The 17,085-nt window shown below is 64.4% G+C and overlaps 2 protein-coding genes across 3 annotated transcripts; one reads left to right on the top strand and one right to left on the bottom strand.

Moving 5' to 3' along the window:
* DPP7 (dipeptidyl peptidase 7) lies at positions 1–4,710 on the top strand. Its single transcript, XM_079927135.1, has 13 exons — positions 1–176; positions 246–359; positions 445–584; positions 667–830; positions 1,056–1,191; positions 1,271–1,352; positions 1,448–1,614; positions 1,801–1,861; positions 2,296–2,414; positions 2,510–2,666; positions 2,808–2,872; positions 3,196–3,266; positions 3,390–4,710. Exons 1-13 carry the CDS (start codon positions 95–97, stop codon positions 3,568–3,570), a joined length of 1,539 nt encoding a protein of 512 aa, XP_079783261.1. The 5' UTR covers positions 1–94; the 3' UTR covers positions 3,571–4,710.
* Positions 4,711–4,782: 72 nt separating this feature from the next.
* On the bottom strand, positions 4,783–16,995 carry MAN1B1 (mannosidase alpha class 1B member 1). 2 transcript variants are annotated; one of them, XM_079927133.1, is made up of 13 exons: positions 16,765–16,995; positions 16,275–16,383; positions 15,458–15,573; positions 13,663–13,817; positions 13,293–13,402; positions 12,076–12,261; positions 11,202–11,350; positions 10,642–10,830; positions 8,452–8,642; positions 7,650–7,770; positions 6,908–7,105; positions 6,691–6,822; positions 4,783–6,054 (listed from the first exon to the last, which is right to left on the bottom strand). In XM_079927133.1, the coding sequence occupies exons 1-13, from the start codon at positions 16,873–16,875 to the stop codon at positions 5,851–5,853; spliced, it is 1,971 nt and encodes a 656-aa protein (XP_079783259.1). In that variant the 5' UTR covers positions 16,876–16,995; the 3' UTR covers positions 4,783–5,850. The 2 variants fall into 2 exon arrangements, with proteins under 2 accessions (XP_079783259.1, XP_079783258.1); XM_079927132.1 differs by having other exon boundaries at positions 6,701–6,822.
* Positions 16,996–17,085: the final 90 nt, after the last annotated feature.

Raw genomic sequence — 17,085 nt, 5'->3', positions numbered from 1 at the left:
AGCTGCTCACAGCCCCGCCCAGGCCGTCACGTGAGGGCGTCCTGCGGTCACGTGACCCCGCCCACCTGACCCGGAGCCGGCGGGCAAAGTGAACATGAGCTCCCCGCCGCGGGCGGCCCCGACGTGGGCCCTGGCCCTGGTGCTGGCCCTGCAGCTGCGCAGCCTGGAGGCCGGGGGTGAGTGCCGGCCCGCGGGCCCCCCACCCGGCACCCCCAGGTGCCCCCGCTGAGCGCTGTGCCCTCCAGCCCACAGAGCCACGGACCCTGACTTTCAGGAGGCCTACTTCGAGCAGCTCCTGGACCATTTCAACTTCGAGAGGTTTGGGAACAAGACCTTCCGCCAGCGGTTCCTGCTGTCAGGTGAGGTCGCCCAGGGGACAGTTCCTGCTGTCGGGTGAGGACGGGCACCCCACGCCTCACCCGCCCCCTTGCCTCCATCCGACAGAGAAGTTCTGGAAGAGGGGCGAGGGGCCAATATTCTTCTACACGGGCAACGAGGGGGACGTGTGGTCCTTCGCCAACAACTCGGGGTTCATCCTGGAGCTGGCGGCGCAGCAGGGGGCCCTGGTCGTCTTTGCCGAGCACGTGGGTACCGGCTGGGGCTGGGGGTGGGAGTGGGGGCCAGACCGGGGCGCGGGGTCAGTGACCCCCGGTCTCCTGCCCACAGCGGTACTACGGAAAGTCTCTCCCGTTCGGTGAGCGGTCCACGTGCCGCGGGTACACGGAGCTGCTGACGGTGGAGCAGGCCCTGGCCGACTACGCGGGGCTGCTCCGGGCGCTTCGGCAGGAACTTGGGGCCCAGGACGCCCCCGCCATCGCCTTTGGCGGGAGGTGCGTCCTCGTCTCCTTTCTCTCCCGGAACAAATGCAAGCCTGGCCCCGGCCAGAATTTCTGTGGGTCTTAGAAGTTTGGGGTCCTTCGGAGGCATGGGGTGGGGGGCTCTGAGAAAGGAGAGAGGAGGCTGGTGTCGTCGCGGAGGCGCACTGGGGCCGGCGGGAGCGGGCTGCTGCAGGGTGGCGTGGGGAGCCACCCAGCTAACCCTGCGCCCCTGCCCAGCTATGGGGGGATGCTCAGCGCCTACATGAGGATAAAGTACCCCCACCTCGTGGCGGGGGCACTGGCAGCCAGCGCACCTGTCGTCTCGGTGGCAGGCCTCGGTGACCCCTACCAGTTCTTTCGCGACGTCTCAGCAGTAAGTGAAGCCTCCGGCCCCCGACCCCTCCCCCAAGCAGCCCAGGCTGCGGGTGCAGCCACACCCTTCCTTCCTCCAGGATTTTGAGGGCCAGAGTCCCAAGTGTGCCCAGGCCGTGCGGGACGCCTTCCGGCAGATCAAGGACTTGTTCCTACAGGGAGGTGAGGAGGCCGCCCCCTGCCTCCCTGCCCCCCATTCCCCCTCCCCCACGTGTGCCTGAAGACTCCAGAGGCCCTTGTCCTGCTCCTCCTGGCAGCCTATGACACGGTCAGCCAAGAGTTCGGCACCTGCTGGCCACTCTCTGGCCCAGGGGACCTGACCCAACTCTTCGGGTTTGCCCGGAATGCCTTCACCCTGCTGGCCATGATGGACTACCCGTACCCTACCGACTTCGTGGGACACCTTCCTGCCAACCCCGTCAAGGCGAGGCACCCACCCCTGGCTGGCGGGAGCCCGGGGAGGGCAGTGTCCTGTGGATAGGGAAGGGCCCGGCTGCCCTGGGGTGGTCAGAGCTGGCCAGCCCCAGGACCTTGCACCCACTCTGGGACCTGGGACTAGGGAAGGTCTCGAGGGGGGTGGCCGGCTGAGGGGCTCTGCTGGCACCCACAGGTTGGCTGCGACCGGCTGCTGAGCGAGAGCCAGAGGATCAAGGGGCTCCGATCGTTGGCCGGTGCGTCTGCCCACCTGCCTGGGCTGGTGTCAAGCGTGAGGGGCCCAGTGTTGGCAGGGGAGCGGGTGGGCTGAGGAGTGGGCGGGCAGCAATGAGGGCCGTACGGGGGCGGGGAGCGCAGAAGCCTCCACTTGGTCCCTGGGGCAGGAAGTGGCCATCCCCCTCATGGCCCGGCCTGGAGAGCGCGAACCCAAGGGCCTTCTGGGAGGTCCCTAGTGCAAAGGGCAGCACACCCCACCTCGGCCCACCCTGCTGGGAGGGAGAACATCAAGGTGGGCTGCCCAGCTGCCCTCAGCAGCCAGGACAGGAGCTGATAGTACAGATCCACTCCTCACTGGGCCCATAGGACCCCAGAGCCCCTGACACCTGCTGGACCCGTCTAAAGGGGCAGGGTGAGTGTCCAGGCACCCAGCCCCAGTACCCCTCTCCCCCAGGCCTGGTGTACAACTCCTCGGGCACGGAGCCCTGCTATGACATCTACCTGCAGTACCAGGTCTGTGCCGACCCCACGGGTTGCGGCTTGGGCCCTGATGCCAAGGCCTGGGACTACCAGGTATGTGGGAGCTGGGGGCCTGGGACTGCCAGGTATGGGGTGCTACACGTGGTGTCCTGGCCCCCTGGCCTGATGGTGGTGCGGGTGTCCCGCAGGCCTGCACTGAGATCAACCTGACGTTTTCCAGCAACAATGTGTCGGACATCTTCCCTGACCTGCCCTTCACTGAAGCCCTGCGCCAGCAGTACTGCCTGGACACGTGGGGCGTGTGGCCCCGGCAGGACTGGCTGCAGACCAGCTTTGGGGGAGGCGGTGAGGCTCAAGACAGGGTTGGGGGCGGCATCCTTCCCCCTGCACTGAGCTGCCTCTGTTTCCCACACTCCCTAGCCCCTGGGTCACAGACTTGGGGGGGGCCCACCCGGTCCCCACCACTGCTTGCTCTGTCCGTTTCAGACCTCACGGCTGCCAGCAACATCATCTTCTCCAACGGTGACCTGGACCCCTGGGCCGGGGGAGGGGTGAGTCAGGCCAGGAAGTCCCTGCCCTGTGTGGGTCCCGGCGCTCTTGGCTCTGCACCTCCTTGGTTTTTGTTCCGATCTCCCTTGTTCCCTCCTCTCCCTTTGCTGGTTCTTCCCCTGCTGCTTATGGCGGCCTGGCTTCTGGCTCGTTCGTCTTCGCCTTTCATTTCTAATGGGACCGTTCAGGCTATGCAGTCACCTCAAGCTACTGCTTGAGCTGCGCCCCACAGGCTGGGACATGCAGCCTCCCAGCAGGTTGTGCTGCGAGGCTGAGGCCGAGAGCACAGTCTGCACCCCTGACACGGATGCTCCTTCAATGATAGATTCAGAGCAACCTGAGCATGTCAGTCCTCGCCGTCACCATCCACGGGGGAGCGCATCACCTGGACCTCAGGTGCGGTCCTGCCTGGGGAGGGGGTGCAGTACCTGGCCTGGGCCGATGGGTGGACGTGGGCTAGGGTGGCGTGAGGCTCGGGGCCTGCCAGCCCTGCTGAGTGCCCCCCACGCTGCTCCTCAGAGCGTCCCACCCAGAAGACCCCGCATCTGTCGTGGAGGCGCGCAGGCTAGAGGCCACCCTCATCGGCAAGTGGGTCGAGGCAGCGAGGCATGAGCAGCGGCTGCGGCTGGCACAGCACAGGGGCTCCGAGGCTGAGGGGTGCTCCCCCAGCAGGACCAGGGAGGACTTGCTGGGAGCCTGAGGCGAGTAAGCGGGGGAGGAGCCCTGGCCCGACATCCTGAACCTGGAGCTCGGCCAGGGTGGGCAGGGCCTTGCCCGAGGGAGAGGCCGGACAAACACTGGTGGCCTGTCAGGCATGTCCTGTCCGACGTCCTGTCCTGTCTTGAGGCCCCGGACACAGTGAACACACTTACACCCCCTCTTAAACTCCGCTGATGAATAAAGCAGCGTCCTCAGCTCCCATCTGTGCCTTGGGTGACGGGGGATACCGGCCTTTCCTGCGGTGGCCAATCCACACCACCACGAGAGGCCACCCCGGTGATTCTCCACCTCCCTTCTCAGCTGTCCTCTTCATCCTCTTCGTCCCCAACCACTGCAGAGTCCATCTGGGGAGCCCTGCAGCCCCCAAGTCCCCCTGCTTGGGGCCAGGCCTGGGTGGGGCCGGGGGGCAGTCTGCCTCACTCGGCGGACTCAGGCCCCACCGTGTGGGAACCCTGCTGTCCCGAGTCCCACACCCACCGCTGCCCAAGAGGCTCCTGCGCTGGGGTATGGGGGGCGGGGGTAGCGACAGGGAGCATCACGTGCCCCCCCAGCTGGGGAGGTCGTGCCAAGCAGGCAGCCACAGCCGTGAGAGGCAGGGCAAGAGGCCGACTGAGACACGGGCCCCGCACACCTGCCGGGCACGGAGCCTGCAGGGCCCGTGGGCAAGTGGAGGGCGGCAGCCCTGCCTGAGGGGGAGCGCACAAGGTGCGAGCGGAGGAGGGGCCACAGCAACAGGCCAGGCCCTGGCTGACCCTGGGTCCAGTGCCTGTGTAGAGGCTTCTAGGGGTAAGAACGAAGTCTCCTCACATTCAACACAGAGAAGGGGCTGGCCTGTCCTGCAGGGTCACCAGGGCCTGGGAGCTAGGGCCAGCCGAGGCCCAGGATCCTGGCTTCTCTCTGGAAAGCTACCCCGGGGTCAGTCCTAAGGCATGGATGGAGCCGGCTGAAGAAGAGGAGTGAGGGCTTCCGTGGTGGTGCAGTGGTTAGGAATTCGCCTGCCAATGCAGGGGACACGGGTTCGAGCCCTGGTCCGGGAAGATCCCACATGCCACAGAGCAACTACTGAGCCTGCGCTCTAGAGCCCACGAGCCACAACTACTGAAGCCCGCGCACCTAGAACCCATGCTCCGCAACGAGAAGCCACCGCAATGAGAAGCCCGCGCACCGCAACGAAGACCCAATGCAGCCAAAATTAAATAAAATAAATTTATTTTTTAAAAGAAGGAATGAAATAGGTTGACCAGGCACCCTGAGAAGGAGCCCCAGGCGCGGACACCCCACACGCCAGGGAAGCGGGCAGAGCAGGTAGGGCCCGCCATGCTCACTGGTGCCGGCAACCGTCACAGGCATATTCTCACCCTGGGCACCAGTGTGGCCAGCACCTGCCCTGGGAAGCTGACGCTCCCAAATCTCCCCCCGGGGGCAGGGGCACAGCTGACCTCTGGACACGTCAGACCTGACCCAAACACTGCCCCTGCCGCCCCTCCCCGTTTCACAGTTGCGATTCCGGAAACAAAGACACAGCAGGTGCCAGTTAGAACAAATGTACTTTTATCTCCACTGAAAAGTCCATCCATCAGGGCTGGCCTGGGAGCCAGTGAACTTGCCGGCCCAGCCCCGCCCAGCCCCTGCAAGGGCAAGGGGAGGATCCCTGAGTCCCACGTGTAAACAGCACAGCCAGCCAGGGGCCCAGATCCCCATGAGGCCACGGATGCCCCCTGAGACCCCCGGGTTGGGGCGTGTTCACAGGCTGTGAGGCCTCGAGGCTGAGCTGTACCCAGGCTGTCCCCGCAGCACCTGTCTCTGATCTCGTCATGGGCTCTGGAGACCCAGTGTGGCCCAGGACCCCTAGGAAGCCATGCACGGCCAGCAGGAGGGCATTCGGGTTTCAGGAATGTAGTCACGAATTCATTTTCTCAGGAAGAAGGAAGAGGCTCCCCGGGTGGACGGGACCTCCCTGAATCACAGCACTGATTTACTCCTACTTGTTCCTAACGGTGTCCCGACGAGAACCAGGCAAGGAGCCCAGACCCGTGGCAGAGCACCAGAAGCCCAGCGGCCACCCCAAGCAGCTGTGAGGCCCCGAAACGTCCTGGCCCAGCTGCCGCTGGCCTCGGTCATCAGCCCGGCCTGGAGCACTTCCAGCCGGCTGGGAGGACACCGCACAGCCAAGGTCAGGGCCAGGGTCTTGCCCACAGGCACGCTCCATGACAGGACTCATCAGTCCCCCGGGCAGCACCCACTCGGGAGCCGTCCCGCCCTAGGAGGGGGCCCAGATGGGCAGGGGGTGAGCCTCCGTGTTGAACACGTAAGTGTCCAGGCTGAGCAGGTCTGGGTCGTCGGAGAAGAGCAAGTACAGGTACTTGAGCGTCTCCCCCAGAAAGAAGCTCTCCATCTTGTCCCTGGGCTGGGGATTGCGCGGGTCCTGGACGTTGCTGATGGAAGAGTAGCCGCCCGAGGGGACCTGCACGAGAGCCAAGGCCACGGCGTCATGACGCAGGCTCAGCCCTTTCAAGGGCTGCAGGCTAGAGGCCCCCCAGGGCAGGGTCTGGGGCGGTGAGGACACCAAGGCCCACAAGGGGATTGGCCGCCCCGGAGGTCAGCCGTGGTTCCTCCAGGGACCCCCTGGGGGATGCCAGCAGCCTGCAAGTGACCAGATGGAAAGTGCGACCTCCAAAACCTGTACAGGTCTTGCAAAAGCCCGGAGGTCACCCGAGGGGCGTACAACCCAGCACCTCACGTGCCACGGGGCAAAGACCAAGTCTCAGCTCTGCTGGGCTGGGCACTGGGCACTGGGCCCTGTGCAGGGCGAGACCTTCTCTGAGCCATGGCCCCGGCTGCACGATGGGCGGCTGGGCCTGAGCACAGCGGGGGTGGTGGCGGTCACGGCACCCGTCCTGGGGAGCAGCGGCCGAGACACAGACGACCCAGGAGGGACACGCCCTGTGCACCTCGGGCCGCTGCAGGGACCCGCCCCACCCAGGCTGGCCCCCGAGACAGGGAGGAGGGATGCCCTGGCCCCCTGGGCCCTCCCCCACCCAGTCCAGCGGCAGGCGACAGCGAGGAGCTGGGGATGAGACCCAGGGGCGGGCGGCCTCACCCTCGCGTACGCGTTGAAGCTGCGGAGGATCTCCCAGCCCCAGTCCTGGTACTTGCGCTGGCCCGTGAGGCGGTACAGGTAGAACAGGCTCTCCACCGTCTCGGGCCGCAGCAGGTTGTGTCTGTCGGCGGCCTGGGGAGGGATGCGGGCTCACGATTAGCCTCGCCACGCCCCTGCCCTGGCGCCCCTGCGCCGCACCGGCCCCGGCGTGGCTCACCTTGACCTGCACGTCCTTATGGGACCTCTGGGGGTGCAGGTTGAAGTGCACGATTTCGGGGCTCAGCCCCGTCTCCATCTGACGGTTCATCTGGTAGCAGGTGTCCATGAGCGCCTGGGCCAGCTCCATGTGGTCGGCGGGCAGGCCGTGGTGGGCGCCCAGAGCTAGCGTCCCCGGCAGGAAGCACACCAGGTGGTCCTGGAATCAGAGGGTCACCTCACCACCATGGACCTGCGGCCTCACGGGTTCCACACGGGTCCAGCGTTATCAGGCCTCCCGTGTTCCCAGGAGCCAACAGGCCTGAGTGCCGGCAGGGCTCCAACAGGGGACTGAACTGCAGGCCACACACCGGGGCCCCACGTGCACAGGGCAGAAGCTGCTAGAAGGACCACCACCTCCCGGGGAGCCCATGCTGAGCCGGGTCTCCCTCACCTCTTGCCCCAAACGGCCGATGGAACACCAGCTGCAGGAGGGCGGGGGAAGGGGGGCTGGGGGCAGGGGTCCCCTGGAGCACAGGAGGCGGGGCTTGGAGCAGGGGAGGGGCCCTGGCACCACACAGACCTCAGCTCCCCCTGTCACGGGACAGCCCAGGCTGCGCAGCCCACGTCCACTCGGGACGGCTCACGCTCCGTGGCCAGAATCGCATGGTTCCCTCCGACGTCCGGAGTCTCAGAGCCGTCCGATGTCAAGGACAGAGGGCGGAGCCCCAAGACCCCACTTGGCCGCGTCAGCCCAGGCTCACCATCTTGGCGCTGAAGCGGCCGTGGGCGAGCTCCCCCACGAAGGTCAGCTGGCCGGGTTCAGACCTGCGCAGCAGGTGCTTTCTGATGCCCTCCACGGCTTCGAGGTAGTCTTCCAGTAGCCTGTGCGGACCAGCGGGGCCCGTGTTCCGGGAAAGGGCACGACCCTGAGCGCCCGTCCCCATTCTCGCGGCTGCCCTGTCTGGGGTGGTGCCCCGCCAGTCTCCGCGTGGAGGCCCGCGTCAGCCCCGTGGGCTTCTGCCCCCGCCCCTCACCAGGGCCCGTGCCTCCCAACCAGCCCCAAGGGGCCACCAGAGACCAGTCTCTGCCAAGCCCCTGGCCCCGACGCGCTCACCCCGGTTCTCTGAACCAGCCCGTGGGCTCCCCAGTGGGTGACACCCTCGTTTCACCCGTGGGTGATGGCCTGGAGCTGCCCCTGCCCCTGATTCTGGGTCACTGTCACCCCTGGGCCTGAGACTTGAGGGTTAATCTCTATTTTCCAACCTTGACAAGGAGCTACGGCTGCTCCCCGGGAAAGCGTGCGTTTTCAGGGTCAGGGCACTAAGCTCGAGGAGGCCCAGGTGGCCCCGGTCGTCTGCCACGGGAGCGGACGCCAGAGGGGCGGCCACAGGCCCGAGGAAGACCCCGGCTGCCCGGCACTGACGAGCCGTGGACCCCAGCGGCCAGCCGGGCCCTGGCTCTGCACACAGGCTGTGAGGAGAACCCCACCCCGCGGAGGGGCCCTGCCCCAGCAGGCGCGGCTGCCTGTTCCCACCACCCCGAGAGCTGAGAAACGGGCCTCACTGTGTCTCCTTCTTCCCACCCTGGATCCACTGCTTCAGCAGGTACTCGTAGTAGCTGTCGGCCCTGGCGCCCAGGGTGAACACGCCCAGGTGGGTGAACAGCCCGCTGTTGGTGTTGATGAACATGGGCACCAGCCCGTCCTTCTTCCCGCGCAGGGAGTGCACGCGCCTGGTCACCTCCTCCACGGCCTCCTGGGGCACAGGAGGGCAGTGCAGTGAGCAGGGCGGGCTGCGCTCCCTGGATGCTGTCGCCCCGACGGGCCTGACCACAGGGCTGACCCCGCCCTCGCCACGGTTCTCAGCCCCCACCCTTGGGGGACATCTTAGGAGCACGTGGCCACCGTAGCACGTGTATGCGTCCTGACAACATGCACACGACCCCTTCAGTCCACCGATAGGCAAGGGACCTGATGACTCACTTATACGCGAAGATACACAGCAGCCCAACACACAAACTCAGAAAACAAACCACTGACTGTCAGAAAAGTTGCTCCAGCGAGACACAGTCACACACCCACGAAGAGGTACAAGCATGGCTGGACAACACACGAGGACGTCTGTGCAGGACGGGACCCGACAGGAGCCGTGTTGTCAAGATCCCCAGTGGGACACAGGCCAGAGCTCAGCAGGTGACCGTCCAGACACGCGGTCAGCCCACACGAGGAAGCCTGTCTGCGCTTGGAAAGGAAGGGTTCTGACCCGTCCTGCAACCTTGAGGACTCCGTGCTCACTCAGCACCCAGACTGCAGTCACTGCAGGAGGGACACGAACTGACCAGAATGGGGCCCATGCCAGAGCCCAGCCCTGTGCGGCTGCCAAGGGGGGTCGGCAAACAGTGCTGGGTTCAATCTGGGTGAGGGAATTGTTCTGGAATTACATAACGACGACGGTCACAGACATGTGAGTACACGCAATGTACACAGAAGACAGGATTTCTCGATATGTAAACTAAATCTCAATTAAAAGCAAAAGGGAAGGCTTCCCTGGTGGCGCAGTGGTTGAGAGTCCGCCTGCCGATGCAGGGGACACGGGTTCGTGCCCTGGTCCGGGAAGATCCCACATGAAGCAGAGCGGCTGGGCCCGTGAGCCATGGCTGCCGAGCCTGCGCTCCGCAACGGGAGAGGCCACAACAGTGAGAGGCCCGCGTACCGCAAAAAAAAAAAAAAAGAATCCGCCTGCCAATGCAGGGGACACGGGTTCGAGCCCTGGTCCGGGAAATCCCACATGCCGCGGAGCAACTAAGCCCGTGTGCCACACCTACTGAGTCTGTGCTCTAGAGCCCGCAAGCCACAACTGCTGAGCCCTGCAGCCACAACTACTGAAGCCTGCATGCCTAGAACCCATGCTCTGCAACAGGAGAAGCCACCACAATAAGAAGCCCACGCACTGCTACGAAGACCCAACGCAACCAAAAATAAGTAATTAATTAATTAAAAAGATAAAACAAATAAAATGCCATCTTTTAAAAAAAAAAAAGAGGGAGAAAAAGGAGAGGGAGAAAAAAAGCTGCAGGAATAGAGGCAACCTTAGAGGAAGGCCCACAAGCAGAGACATCGTCCACAGGAGGGGCCCTGCCTAAGGCGGTGAGCAGACACTGCTAGAGGCAATAACACACAGAGAGCCAAGAACAAAACCCACAAGTCAGCCCTCCGTTCCACGTGCACCTGCTGGTCCCACCACACAGCAGGAGCCATGCCAGCAACACCGCTCCAGCCGCCCGCCCAGGACAGACATGTGCGTGGGCACAGTCCAGGTGCCACAGCTGGGACGACCACGGTGTCATCTGCATTGAACTGGCTACAAAACCCGGTGACTCCACACATCCCACGGCAGCAGCCACGACAGAGCCGGCCGCCCTCGCTGGCTCAGAAGAGTCCCGGACAACAGTAGGTGGACCCGGGGCCACGCACAGCGCCACACGACAAGACGTCCACTGCCAGGACCCTGAGGACACAGGACTGCACGGGGGTTGGGCCAGGCAGAGGACTCACCCTCCAGTCAATGCCTTTCATGCCTGCACCTCTGATATCACGAGATAATGGGATTCACCAGGAAAAACGTGGGACAAAACCAAAAACTCACTGGTCTCTGGCCCCAGGATCAATGACCACACAGACCTGCACCTGCCCCACTGAAGCAGAGACGGCCCCGCTGCAAACCCGCTCCAGCTGGAAGCACAGCCCCTCCATACCTGAAATTTCTTAACTCCCGTGAGACGAGAGAGCTCTCGGAACTCCAGCTGAATGCTTGTCACCTCGGCCACCGTGCTGTCAGAGGTCCAACGCGGTGGGTGGGCAACTCCAGTGCCGATGTTTACGTCGGAGTACGGGATCTTAGAGGGTGTTTGGAACGCAGGCATTAACCGATTTCCAAAGTCCTCCTGATACACAACACAGCGACGAGTCAATGATCCCTGTCCCAGAGCGGCCTGTCTCCATGGCATGACACTAACCTGTCACCCGTTTCCACCTAATCCAGTGGAGAGTTGAGTTTGCTGGCTTCATGTGGCCCCACCCCTGAAGAGCTGCAGAAACCGAGCTGGACTCAACCAGCTCTGAATGACCACGCCTGCGGGCAGCGGGGCCACTTCAGCCACGCACGTGCACGGAAACAGGCTCGAGCGCGCAGAGGGGAGCGCAGACTGCGAACAACGCCTCCCCGCCCTGATCCCACGAGCAAAGGACCGACTGTGCGGCACTCGAGACCCCAGGGCCCCCAGGACGTGAGCCGCCCTGGTGCCGGGACACTCACGGCCTTTTCCAGAAAGAGGACATCCCCGGACAAGTGGAAGGCGCTCAGGAGACCCCCCAGGATACGGATGGTGCTCTCAAACAGGTTGACGTCCACGTTTTTCTGAAATAGTAACTTCTGGGACACCCACTTCCTGGCTTCTTCAAATTCTATCACGTGAAACAGCAGAGATACAGGAACAAATTAACAGTCCAAGCGTTTCCCTGACTGCTCCCTCTGGGGCCACATGCATCCCCTGCAGGGTTTCAACATCACTTCCTAGTGCAAGAGGGTGCCCTGAAGGCTTCCAATCCCGCAAAAAAAATCGAGCCAGTGTGCAGCTGGGGGAAGGCCATGCAGCACGAGGTCAAGTGCGCGACAACCACAGCCACGCTACGAAGGACCACGAGGGCGAGTGAGTGGCAGGCGGTCTTCAGCCCAATCAGAAAACTTAAAGCAGGTGTTTAAAATGCCGGTTTAGAAACACCTAGAGACACACCATCCCAACTTAGCCCCATCTGCGCGGCACAGGAGGACATTAGGGAGAGATTCGGGGCGCTGGCGGCTCCGTCAGATCACGTGTCACCTCCCACCACCGGGCCCCGCCTGACTGCAACAGAAACACGGGCTGGGAACGCCCCTGGAAGCCCACCTACAGCCTCACTCAGCTCTGGGCAGGGGGCGCAGGGGACACTTGGCCTGAGCATCCCCAGGCCGCCTGGACGTGAGGGGACGAAGGAACTGCCCACGGCCAGCACGGCCACCCTGGCGCCCAGGACGAGGGGAGGCGCAGCCCAGCGGGACACGGCGCGTGGACACCTTCCAGGCCAGGCTCGCTCGGGCCCGAGGGTCACGCACGAGAGCTCGGCCCCCCAAGCTAGGGATGAGCAGATACCTTTCTTCAGACCCAAAATCCACATGGTGTCCAGGGCGTCGATCAGCGTGAGGCCGAGGCCGAACCACTCGCTGAAGGACTTGGACACGGGCTTCAGCTCGTCGTGGCCCCAGGCGAACTTGCGGTATCCGGCCCACGCGTGGCGGAAAGCGGCGACCACAGCCTTCTGGCGCTCGTTCTGCGAGGCTGCGAGGAGGGAAGCGGGGCGTGGGCGCCCGGACAGAGCTGTCCTGCAGCCCCTCGGCGAGGGAGGCAGACGGGGGGCACCGTGGGCTGCAGTGAAGGTCTGAGCAGGACCCGCTGCCTGGCCCGGGCCCATCCGCCTCCACCAGAGCCCGGCGGGGACCACCCTCCGGGGGGCAGTGAACACTCGCAGAGCAGAAGATCGGACGCCGCGGGACCACTACGGCTGCGATGTGCAGTCTGGTTTGGGGACATCAAACGTGACAGGCGCTGGTGACCCGGACAAAAATACCTTGTCTGGCGGTGCTGCGTCCTGCCCGATCAGCTGCGGACACTTCCAACGGGGACGAAACGGGGAGCAGAACCACCAAGGCCACCCCGACACTCCCCAGGGCGCCCTCGGGGCGCGTCCAGAGGTTGCTTCCCGCCACACGCGGGGGGACCACGTGCACACACGTGGCTACCGCGCAGGGGAACACGTGTGTCCACAGCTTCACCACATGTCCCGTCAGTGTCGACACCCACGGCTCTGCCGTCCATTTCTAACCCCACACGGTCGCCCCGTGTCCCCACGTGCATGGCCACGAGTCCCCACTCCGGGCTCTCTTGTCCTCCCTGGGGGCTCCAGCACCGAGAGCAGAGGGTCCCAGTGGGGAGCCAGACTCAGTTCTCCTGTCCATGGAATGGGAACAGGACAGACTGAGCCCTCAAGGGGCGACATGAGGACCGCAGCACCCAAGGCCCCTGGCTGCCCGGACACAGGCAGGAAACGAGCCTCCCGCACACACGTTCCTGTGCGGCTGCAGCGCCGGACACGGGACGACAGCCACCAAGGAGCCCCACGTCGTCAGCAAAGCTCTAAGGGGTGCCAGACGCCGAGACCCGTGCGTCCTTGCACCCGGGTGTCCAAGGCTGAGCAGCGCTTGTTGGGACAGCAGGAGCCCCCCGCCCCCCCGCCGCTCTTGTGCGTGTCCGCACGCCCCCTCCCTCAGAGTGCCCGGGGGAGGCCCGAGAGGGCGCAGGCGGGACCTTACCTGGACTGTTCCTCATCCTGAGGGCCTGCGGGGAAGGCCTGGGGGCGGCCTCTGCCTTTCTCGGAGGGAGCTGGGGGCCCTGCTCCGGTTCGGTCCCTGTGCCCCTCCAGCTGCAGCGGGAGTAGAGAGAGAGCTCAGGGCAGGGGCAGAGGTGCTGAGGCCCCGCGGTCGAGGTCGAGGTCGCAGCCGAGCTGGGCTCAGGCTGGGCCTCCACGCCCTCCCACCCCCCACGGGGCACACACTGTCTGCGAGGAACAGAAACCAGAAGGTGCACTATGCGTCAGGCTGTTTCTCTCTTTTCCAGGAAAAGAAACACCACAGAGACCGCCTGGCGGCCTCTGCGTCCCCATTCAGTCCAGCTCTGCTGTACCTGACGCGGCTCCCCTGCGCGTCGTCTTCCCAGCGAGCCTCGCCGGCTGCCTCTGCCCTCCTCTGGGCCTCGTCCTGCCTCCTGTCCTTGGCGTCTCCATCGGGGGCTCTGATCTGCAGGTTGGGTGGTCCCCGTCGGAAATGCCTTGGAGGCTTCTGGACAGACACAAGCAGAGACAAGAGTCACTCGTGAAATGATTCAGTCGTCCGTCTGGGACGCTGCCCCCGTCTGACCCGGCCCCGTGCAGGGAGCACTGTGGACTGGCGGAGCAGCTGCAATTTCCCAGAGGAAATTGTTTTCATTTTTCATACGGCGGGCAGCTCTGGGAGGAGCCCCTTACTCGCCAGCTCCTGGCCCTGACTACCCGGCTGGAGGCGCTGCCAACGGGCGAGTGCCACCCTGGACAGCGGGTTAAGCCGCTGGCAGGGACGTTTCCGGGTGTCAGACCCTGAGGGTAGCAGGGCCGGCAGGGTGAGAGCCAGCACGGCCCCATGGATGGAGCCGCAGACACCGTCGCAGGCCCGCGCCCGGACTCCCCAGCTTCATCCTCAGAAGGGCGTGGCAGGGGTGGCCGGTCAGTGACAGAGCGCTGCGGGGAGGGCAGCGCCCCTCCTGGCGCCCAGCCAGCCCTGACCAGTGTGCATGATGGCGACCCCTCCAGGATGTGAGGACGCTGAGTTGTGAATGGAGAAGACTCTGCTTTTCAGCATCCGTGGAAACCTTGCTGGCAGATCCCGGAAAGCATTCTCCTTCCAGGGATTCAAACCCCACCCAGCTGGGCCCCCCTGGTCAAGAGCGCGGGTGTGGCCGAAACAAGGATGCATCGTTGCTCAAACAGGTCCTGGGGACGAGGGCTGGCGTCTGAGCGCGAGAGGAGGTCCGAGCGGCCCCAAGACTTGTGCCAGGGGAGACACGGGTGTTCAGCCCCTCACGTCCAGCCCCTCCTAGACACCAGAGACGGGGTCGTGGACGCTGAAGTGGGGAAACGTGCCGCATTCTGCTTTCACAGGACCGTGAAGGTCGGTAGGCAGAAGAGCAGCCACAGAAGCGGCAGGAAGAATGCTCGTGGCTCCGGAGGAGAAATTCCCTCTTCTACCCACAGACCCTCCAGTGAGACGCGGGGAGAACGGCTGCCTGTGTCTCCCCGGGGCAGCCCTGCAGGGGTGTGAGGCCAGCACCCGCCCCAGGATCCTCTCCCTGGGGGGCCCTCGGCGCACCCGCAGTGCAGGGTGTCCCCAGGTGCAGAGCGCCCTGGGTTCTCCAAGGCCATCCCCCTCAGAGCCACCGCCCTTTGCAGGGGACTTTCCCTGGCTCTCTGGCTGCCCAGACTGCCCTCTAGTCTCCACGTCCTCCCCCCGCCCCACCTCCCCCCCGCCGGAAGGCGCCCCAGGGCTAGGCCTCGCCCCTACTTCCCCTTTTCTGGACAGCAGGCACCACGCACCTGCACACTCCCAAACCTCTCTCCCAGGCCCCGACTGACGCTCGGGCAGGTCCAGAGCGGAGTGCCCACCTGCGTGTCCCCCGCCAGTAGCTCCCAGAGAAAAGGGATGGGTCTCACACCTACCAAGGATCCGGCACAGCAGATGCACAAAGAAGACGAGGGACAGAATGGCCCTCTTCCTTTGCCCCGTCTCCTTCATCCAACCAGCCCAGAGCAAGGAGTGTGAGGTTAAAACCTCTAACAAATGGTAAGAAACAGAACCCTTCCCAGACTGTCTGAAACAGCACGCACTGTTTCGAAATGCTTCTGGCACGGGCCCGGGTCACAACTCCACGTACAGTTTATTCAAAGTACCTGAGGTGACGCCCCCGCGAAGGTTTCCGGGTTCTCAGCTGCTCTCCGAGGAGCTGGCAAGACGGGTGGATTTGCGGGTCTCATCTTCGGCCCTTCTGCCGACCTGCTGCCCACGGCTAAACAAGAGAATCTACTTTATCTCAAATTCGCCACAAAGCCTGGAGAACATTCAACGTGCACTCGAGACGGCATCCACACAGCTATGACTCCGTGTAACAGGACGCGGCGGGACCTCCGGAGAGGGCCGTTCAAGCAATTCAAGAATGGCCAAAGGGAATCAAACCTTTTCCAAAGCACCTGGCCGTTTCTGTCCTTATCCCCACCCACATCCCCGTTGCTCTGCCTTTGTGATTTCCGTTTCGGGAAGGCCACAAGGTGGCACACGGGCCATTTACTGGAGCAAACCTACAGCAGCTCTGTAGCCCTCCTCCTCAAAGAAGCCACACTAGAGCAATTCGGAAGGGACCCTGCACCTCCTCCCTGGCACCCTGCCCGGCCCTTCCCAGCTCCCGGTAGCGCGTGTGAGGAATCCACGCGACGCGTTCGGACTCAGCATTCAGCCTCAGGACCTGAATCTCACTGCGAGACAGAGAGGGTGAGATGCTGGTCCTCACAGCAGACATTTGGGGAACAGCCACACAACCTCAAATTAACAGCCACCTCCTAGCCGAGGCTTGGGAACACTCTAGGCTTCTCTGTTTCGACTTCCTGCCACTGTGTCGAGTCTATGCCTCCTGCAGCTGCGAGAGCGCGCTGCTGCCGCTTAGTCCGACCCCAGGAACCCCCACGGATCCCAGCGGAATCGTGGAGCTGGTACCTTTCCACTCGTCGGCCACGCTGATGTAGGACAGGAGGCCGCAGAGCATCAGGCACGCCAGCAGGAAGAGGACCACGTTCCGCTGTAACCGCGACAGCTGCTTCCATTTCTGAGACAGACAATGACACTTTTTACCGACAAGAGCACAGCTGGAAATCTCTCCCACTGTGACACACTCCGTGGGGGCGACGAGGAATTCCGGAGCCCAGCGTGGGCTCTGCTGCTTTTGAACCGGAGGAAGCTGCCTCTCGGCAGGGGCCGCAGGCTGGGATGATCCTGCTGCAGACGACACACCGCGCGGGCCCGCGTTCGAGGAGAATGCAAACCCACGCGGAGACCGTTTCTGGCTGCCACGGGGACAGCGGGGAAAGACCGGCAGCCCGCGCGTGCTGGCTCAGGCTCCGCCGGCCTCGCCTCGGCCCTGCAGCCCGAGACCCCGGGAGCCGCGTTCGTGCGCTCGCCCCGGGGAGGCCCCCAGGCCGCCCCTCACCCGCCAGAACGAGCGCCGCCTCAGGCCCTGGCCGCCGTCGTAGCTCCGGCCGGGGCTCAGCGTCACCGAGATGAAGTCCCGACGCGGCGGCAGCGGCGGCGGCGGATACATGACAGCGGCAGCGGGCCGGGGAGCTTCGCCCTCTGGCGCCGTCAAGAGGCCCGGCTCCGAGCTAGGCAGTGAGGCCAGCAGGTCCGACGCCGGTAGGCGGCCATCGCGGCGCCGTCGACTCCCCGCCCATCGCTCTGAGCCAATGCGCCTTTGCCGCGCCCTCGGAGTCCCATTGCGCCTGCGCCCGCCGTCGCTGCTCCTGCGTGCGGG

Source organism: Stenella coeruleoalba, assembly GCF_951394435.1.
Source record: "Stenella coeruleoalba genome assembly, chromosome: 7".
NCBI classification, from domain to species: Eukaryota; Metazoa; Chordata; class Mammalia; order Artiodactyla; family Delphinidae; genus Stenella; species Stenella coeruleoalba.
The sequence above is the reverse complement of the archived record's forward strand: the minus strand, read 5'-3'. Positions and strand labels throughout refer to the sequence as shown.

Bases quoted from the DNA above. Each gene is read 5' to 3' on its own strand.
- DPP7 (XM_079927135.1), top strand. From the start codon at position 95: ATGAGCTCCCCGCCGCGGGCGGCCCCGACGTGGGCCCTGGCCCTGGTG. The intron at 177-245 runs GTGAGTGCCGGC...TGTGCCCTCCAG, and splicing joins GCGCAGCCTGGAGGCCGGGG to CCCACAGAGCCACGGACCCT. The intron at 2,415-2,509 runs GTATGTGGGAGC...GGTGTCCCGCAG, and splicing joins CCAAGGCCTGGGACTACCAG to GCCTGCACTGAGATCAACCT.
- MAN1B1 (XM_079927132.1), bottom strand. From the start codon at position 16,875: ATGTATCCGCCGCCGCCGCTGCCGCCGCGTCGGGACTTCATCTCGGTG. The intron at 16,384-16,764 runs GTGAGGGGCGGC...TGTCTGTCTCAG, and splicing joins GGCGGCGCTCGTTCTGGCGG to AAATGGAAGCAGCTGTCGCG. The intron at 6,055-6,700 runs GTACGCGAGGGT...GCTCTCGTGCAG, and splicing joins ATCCTCCGCAGCTTCAACGC to GTCCCCTCGGGCGGCTACTC.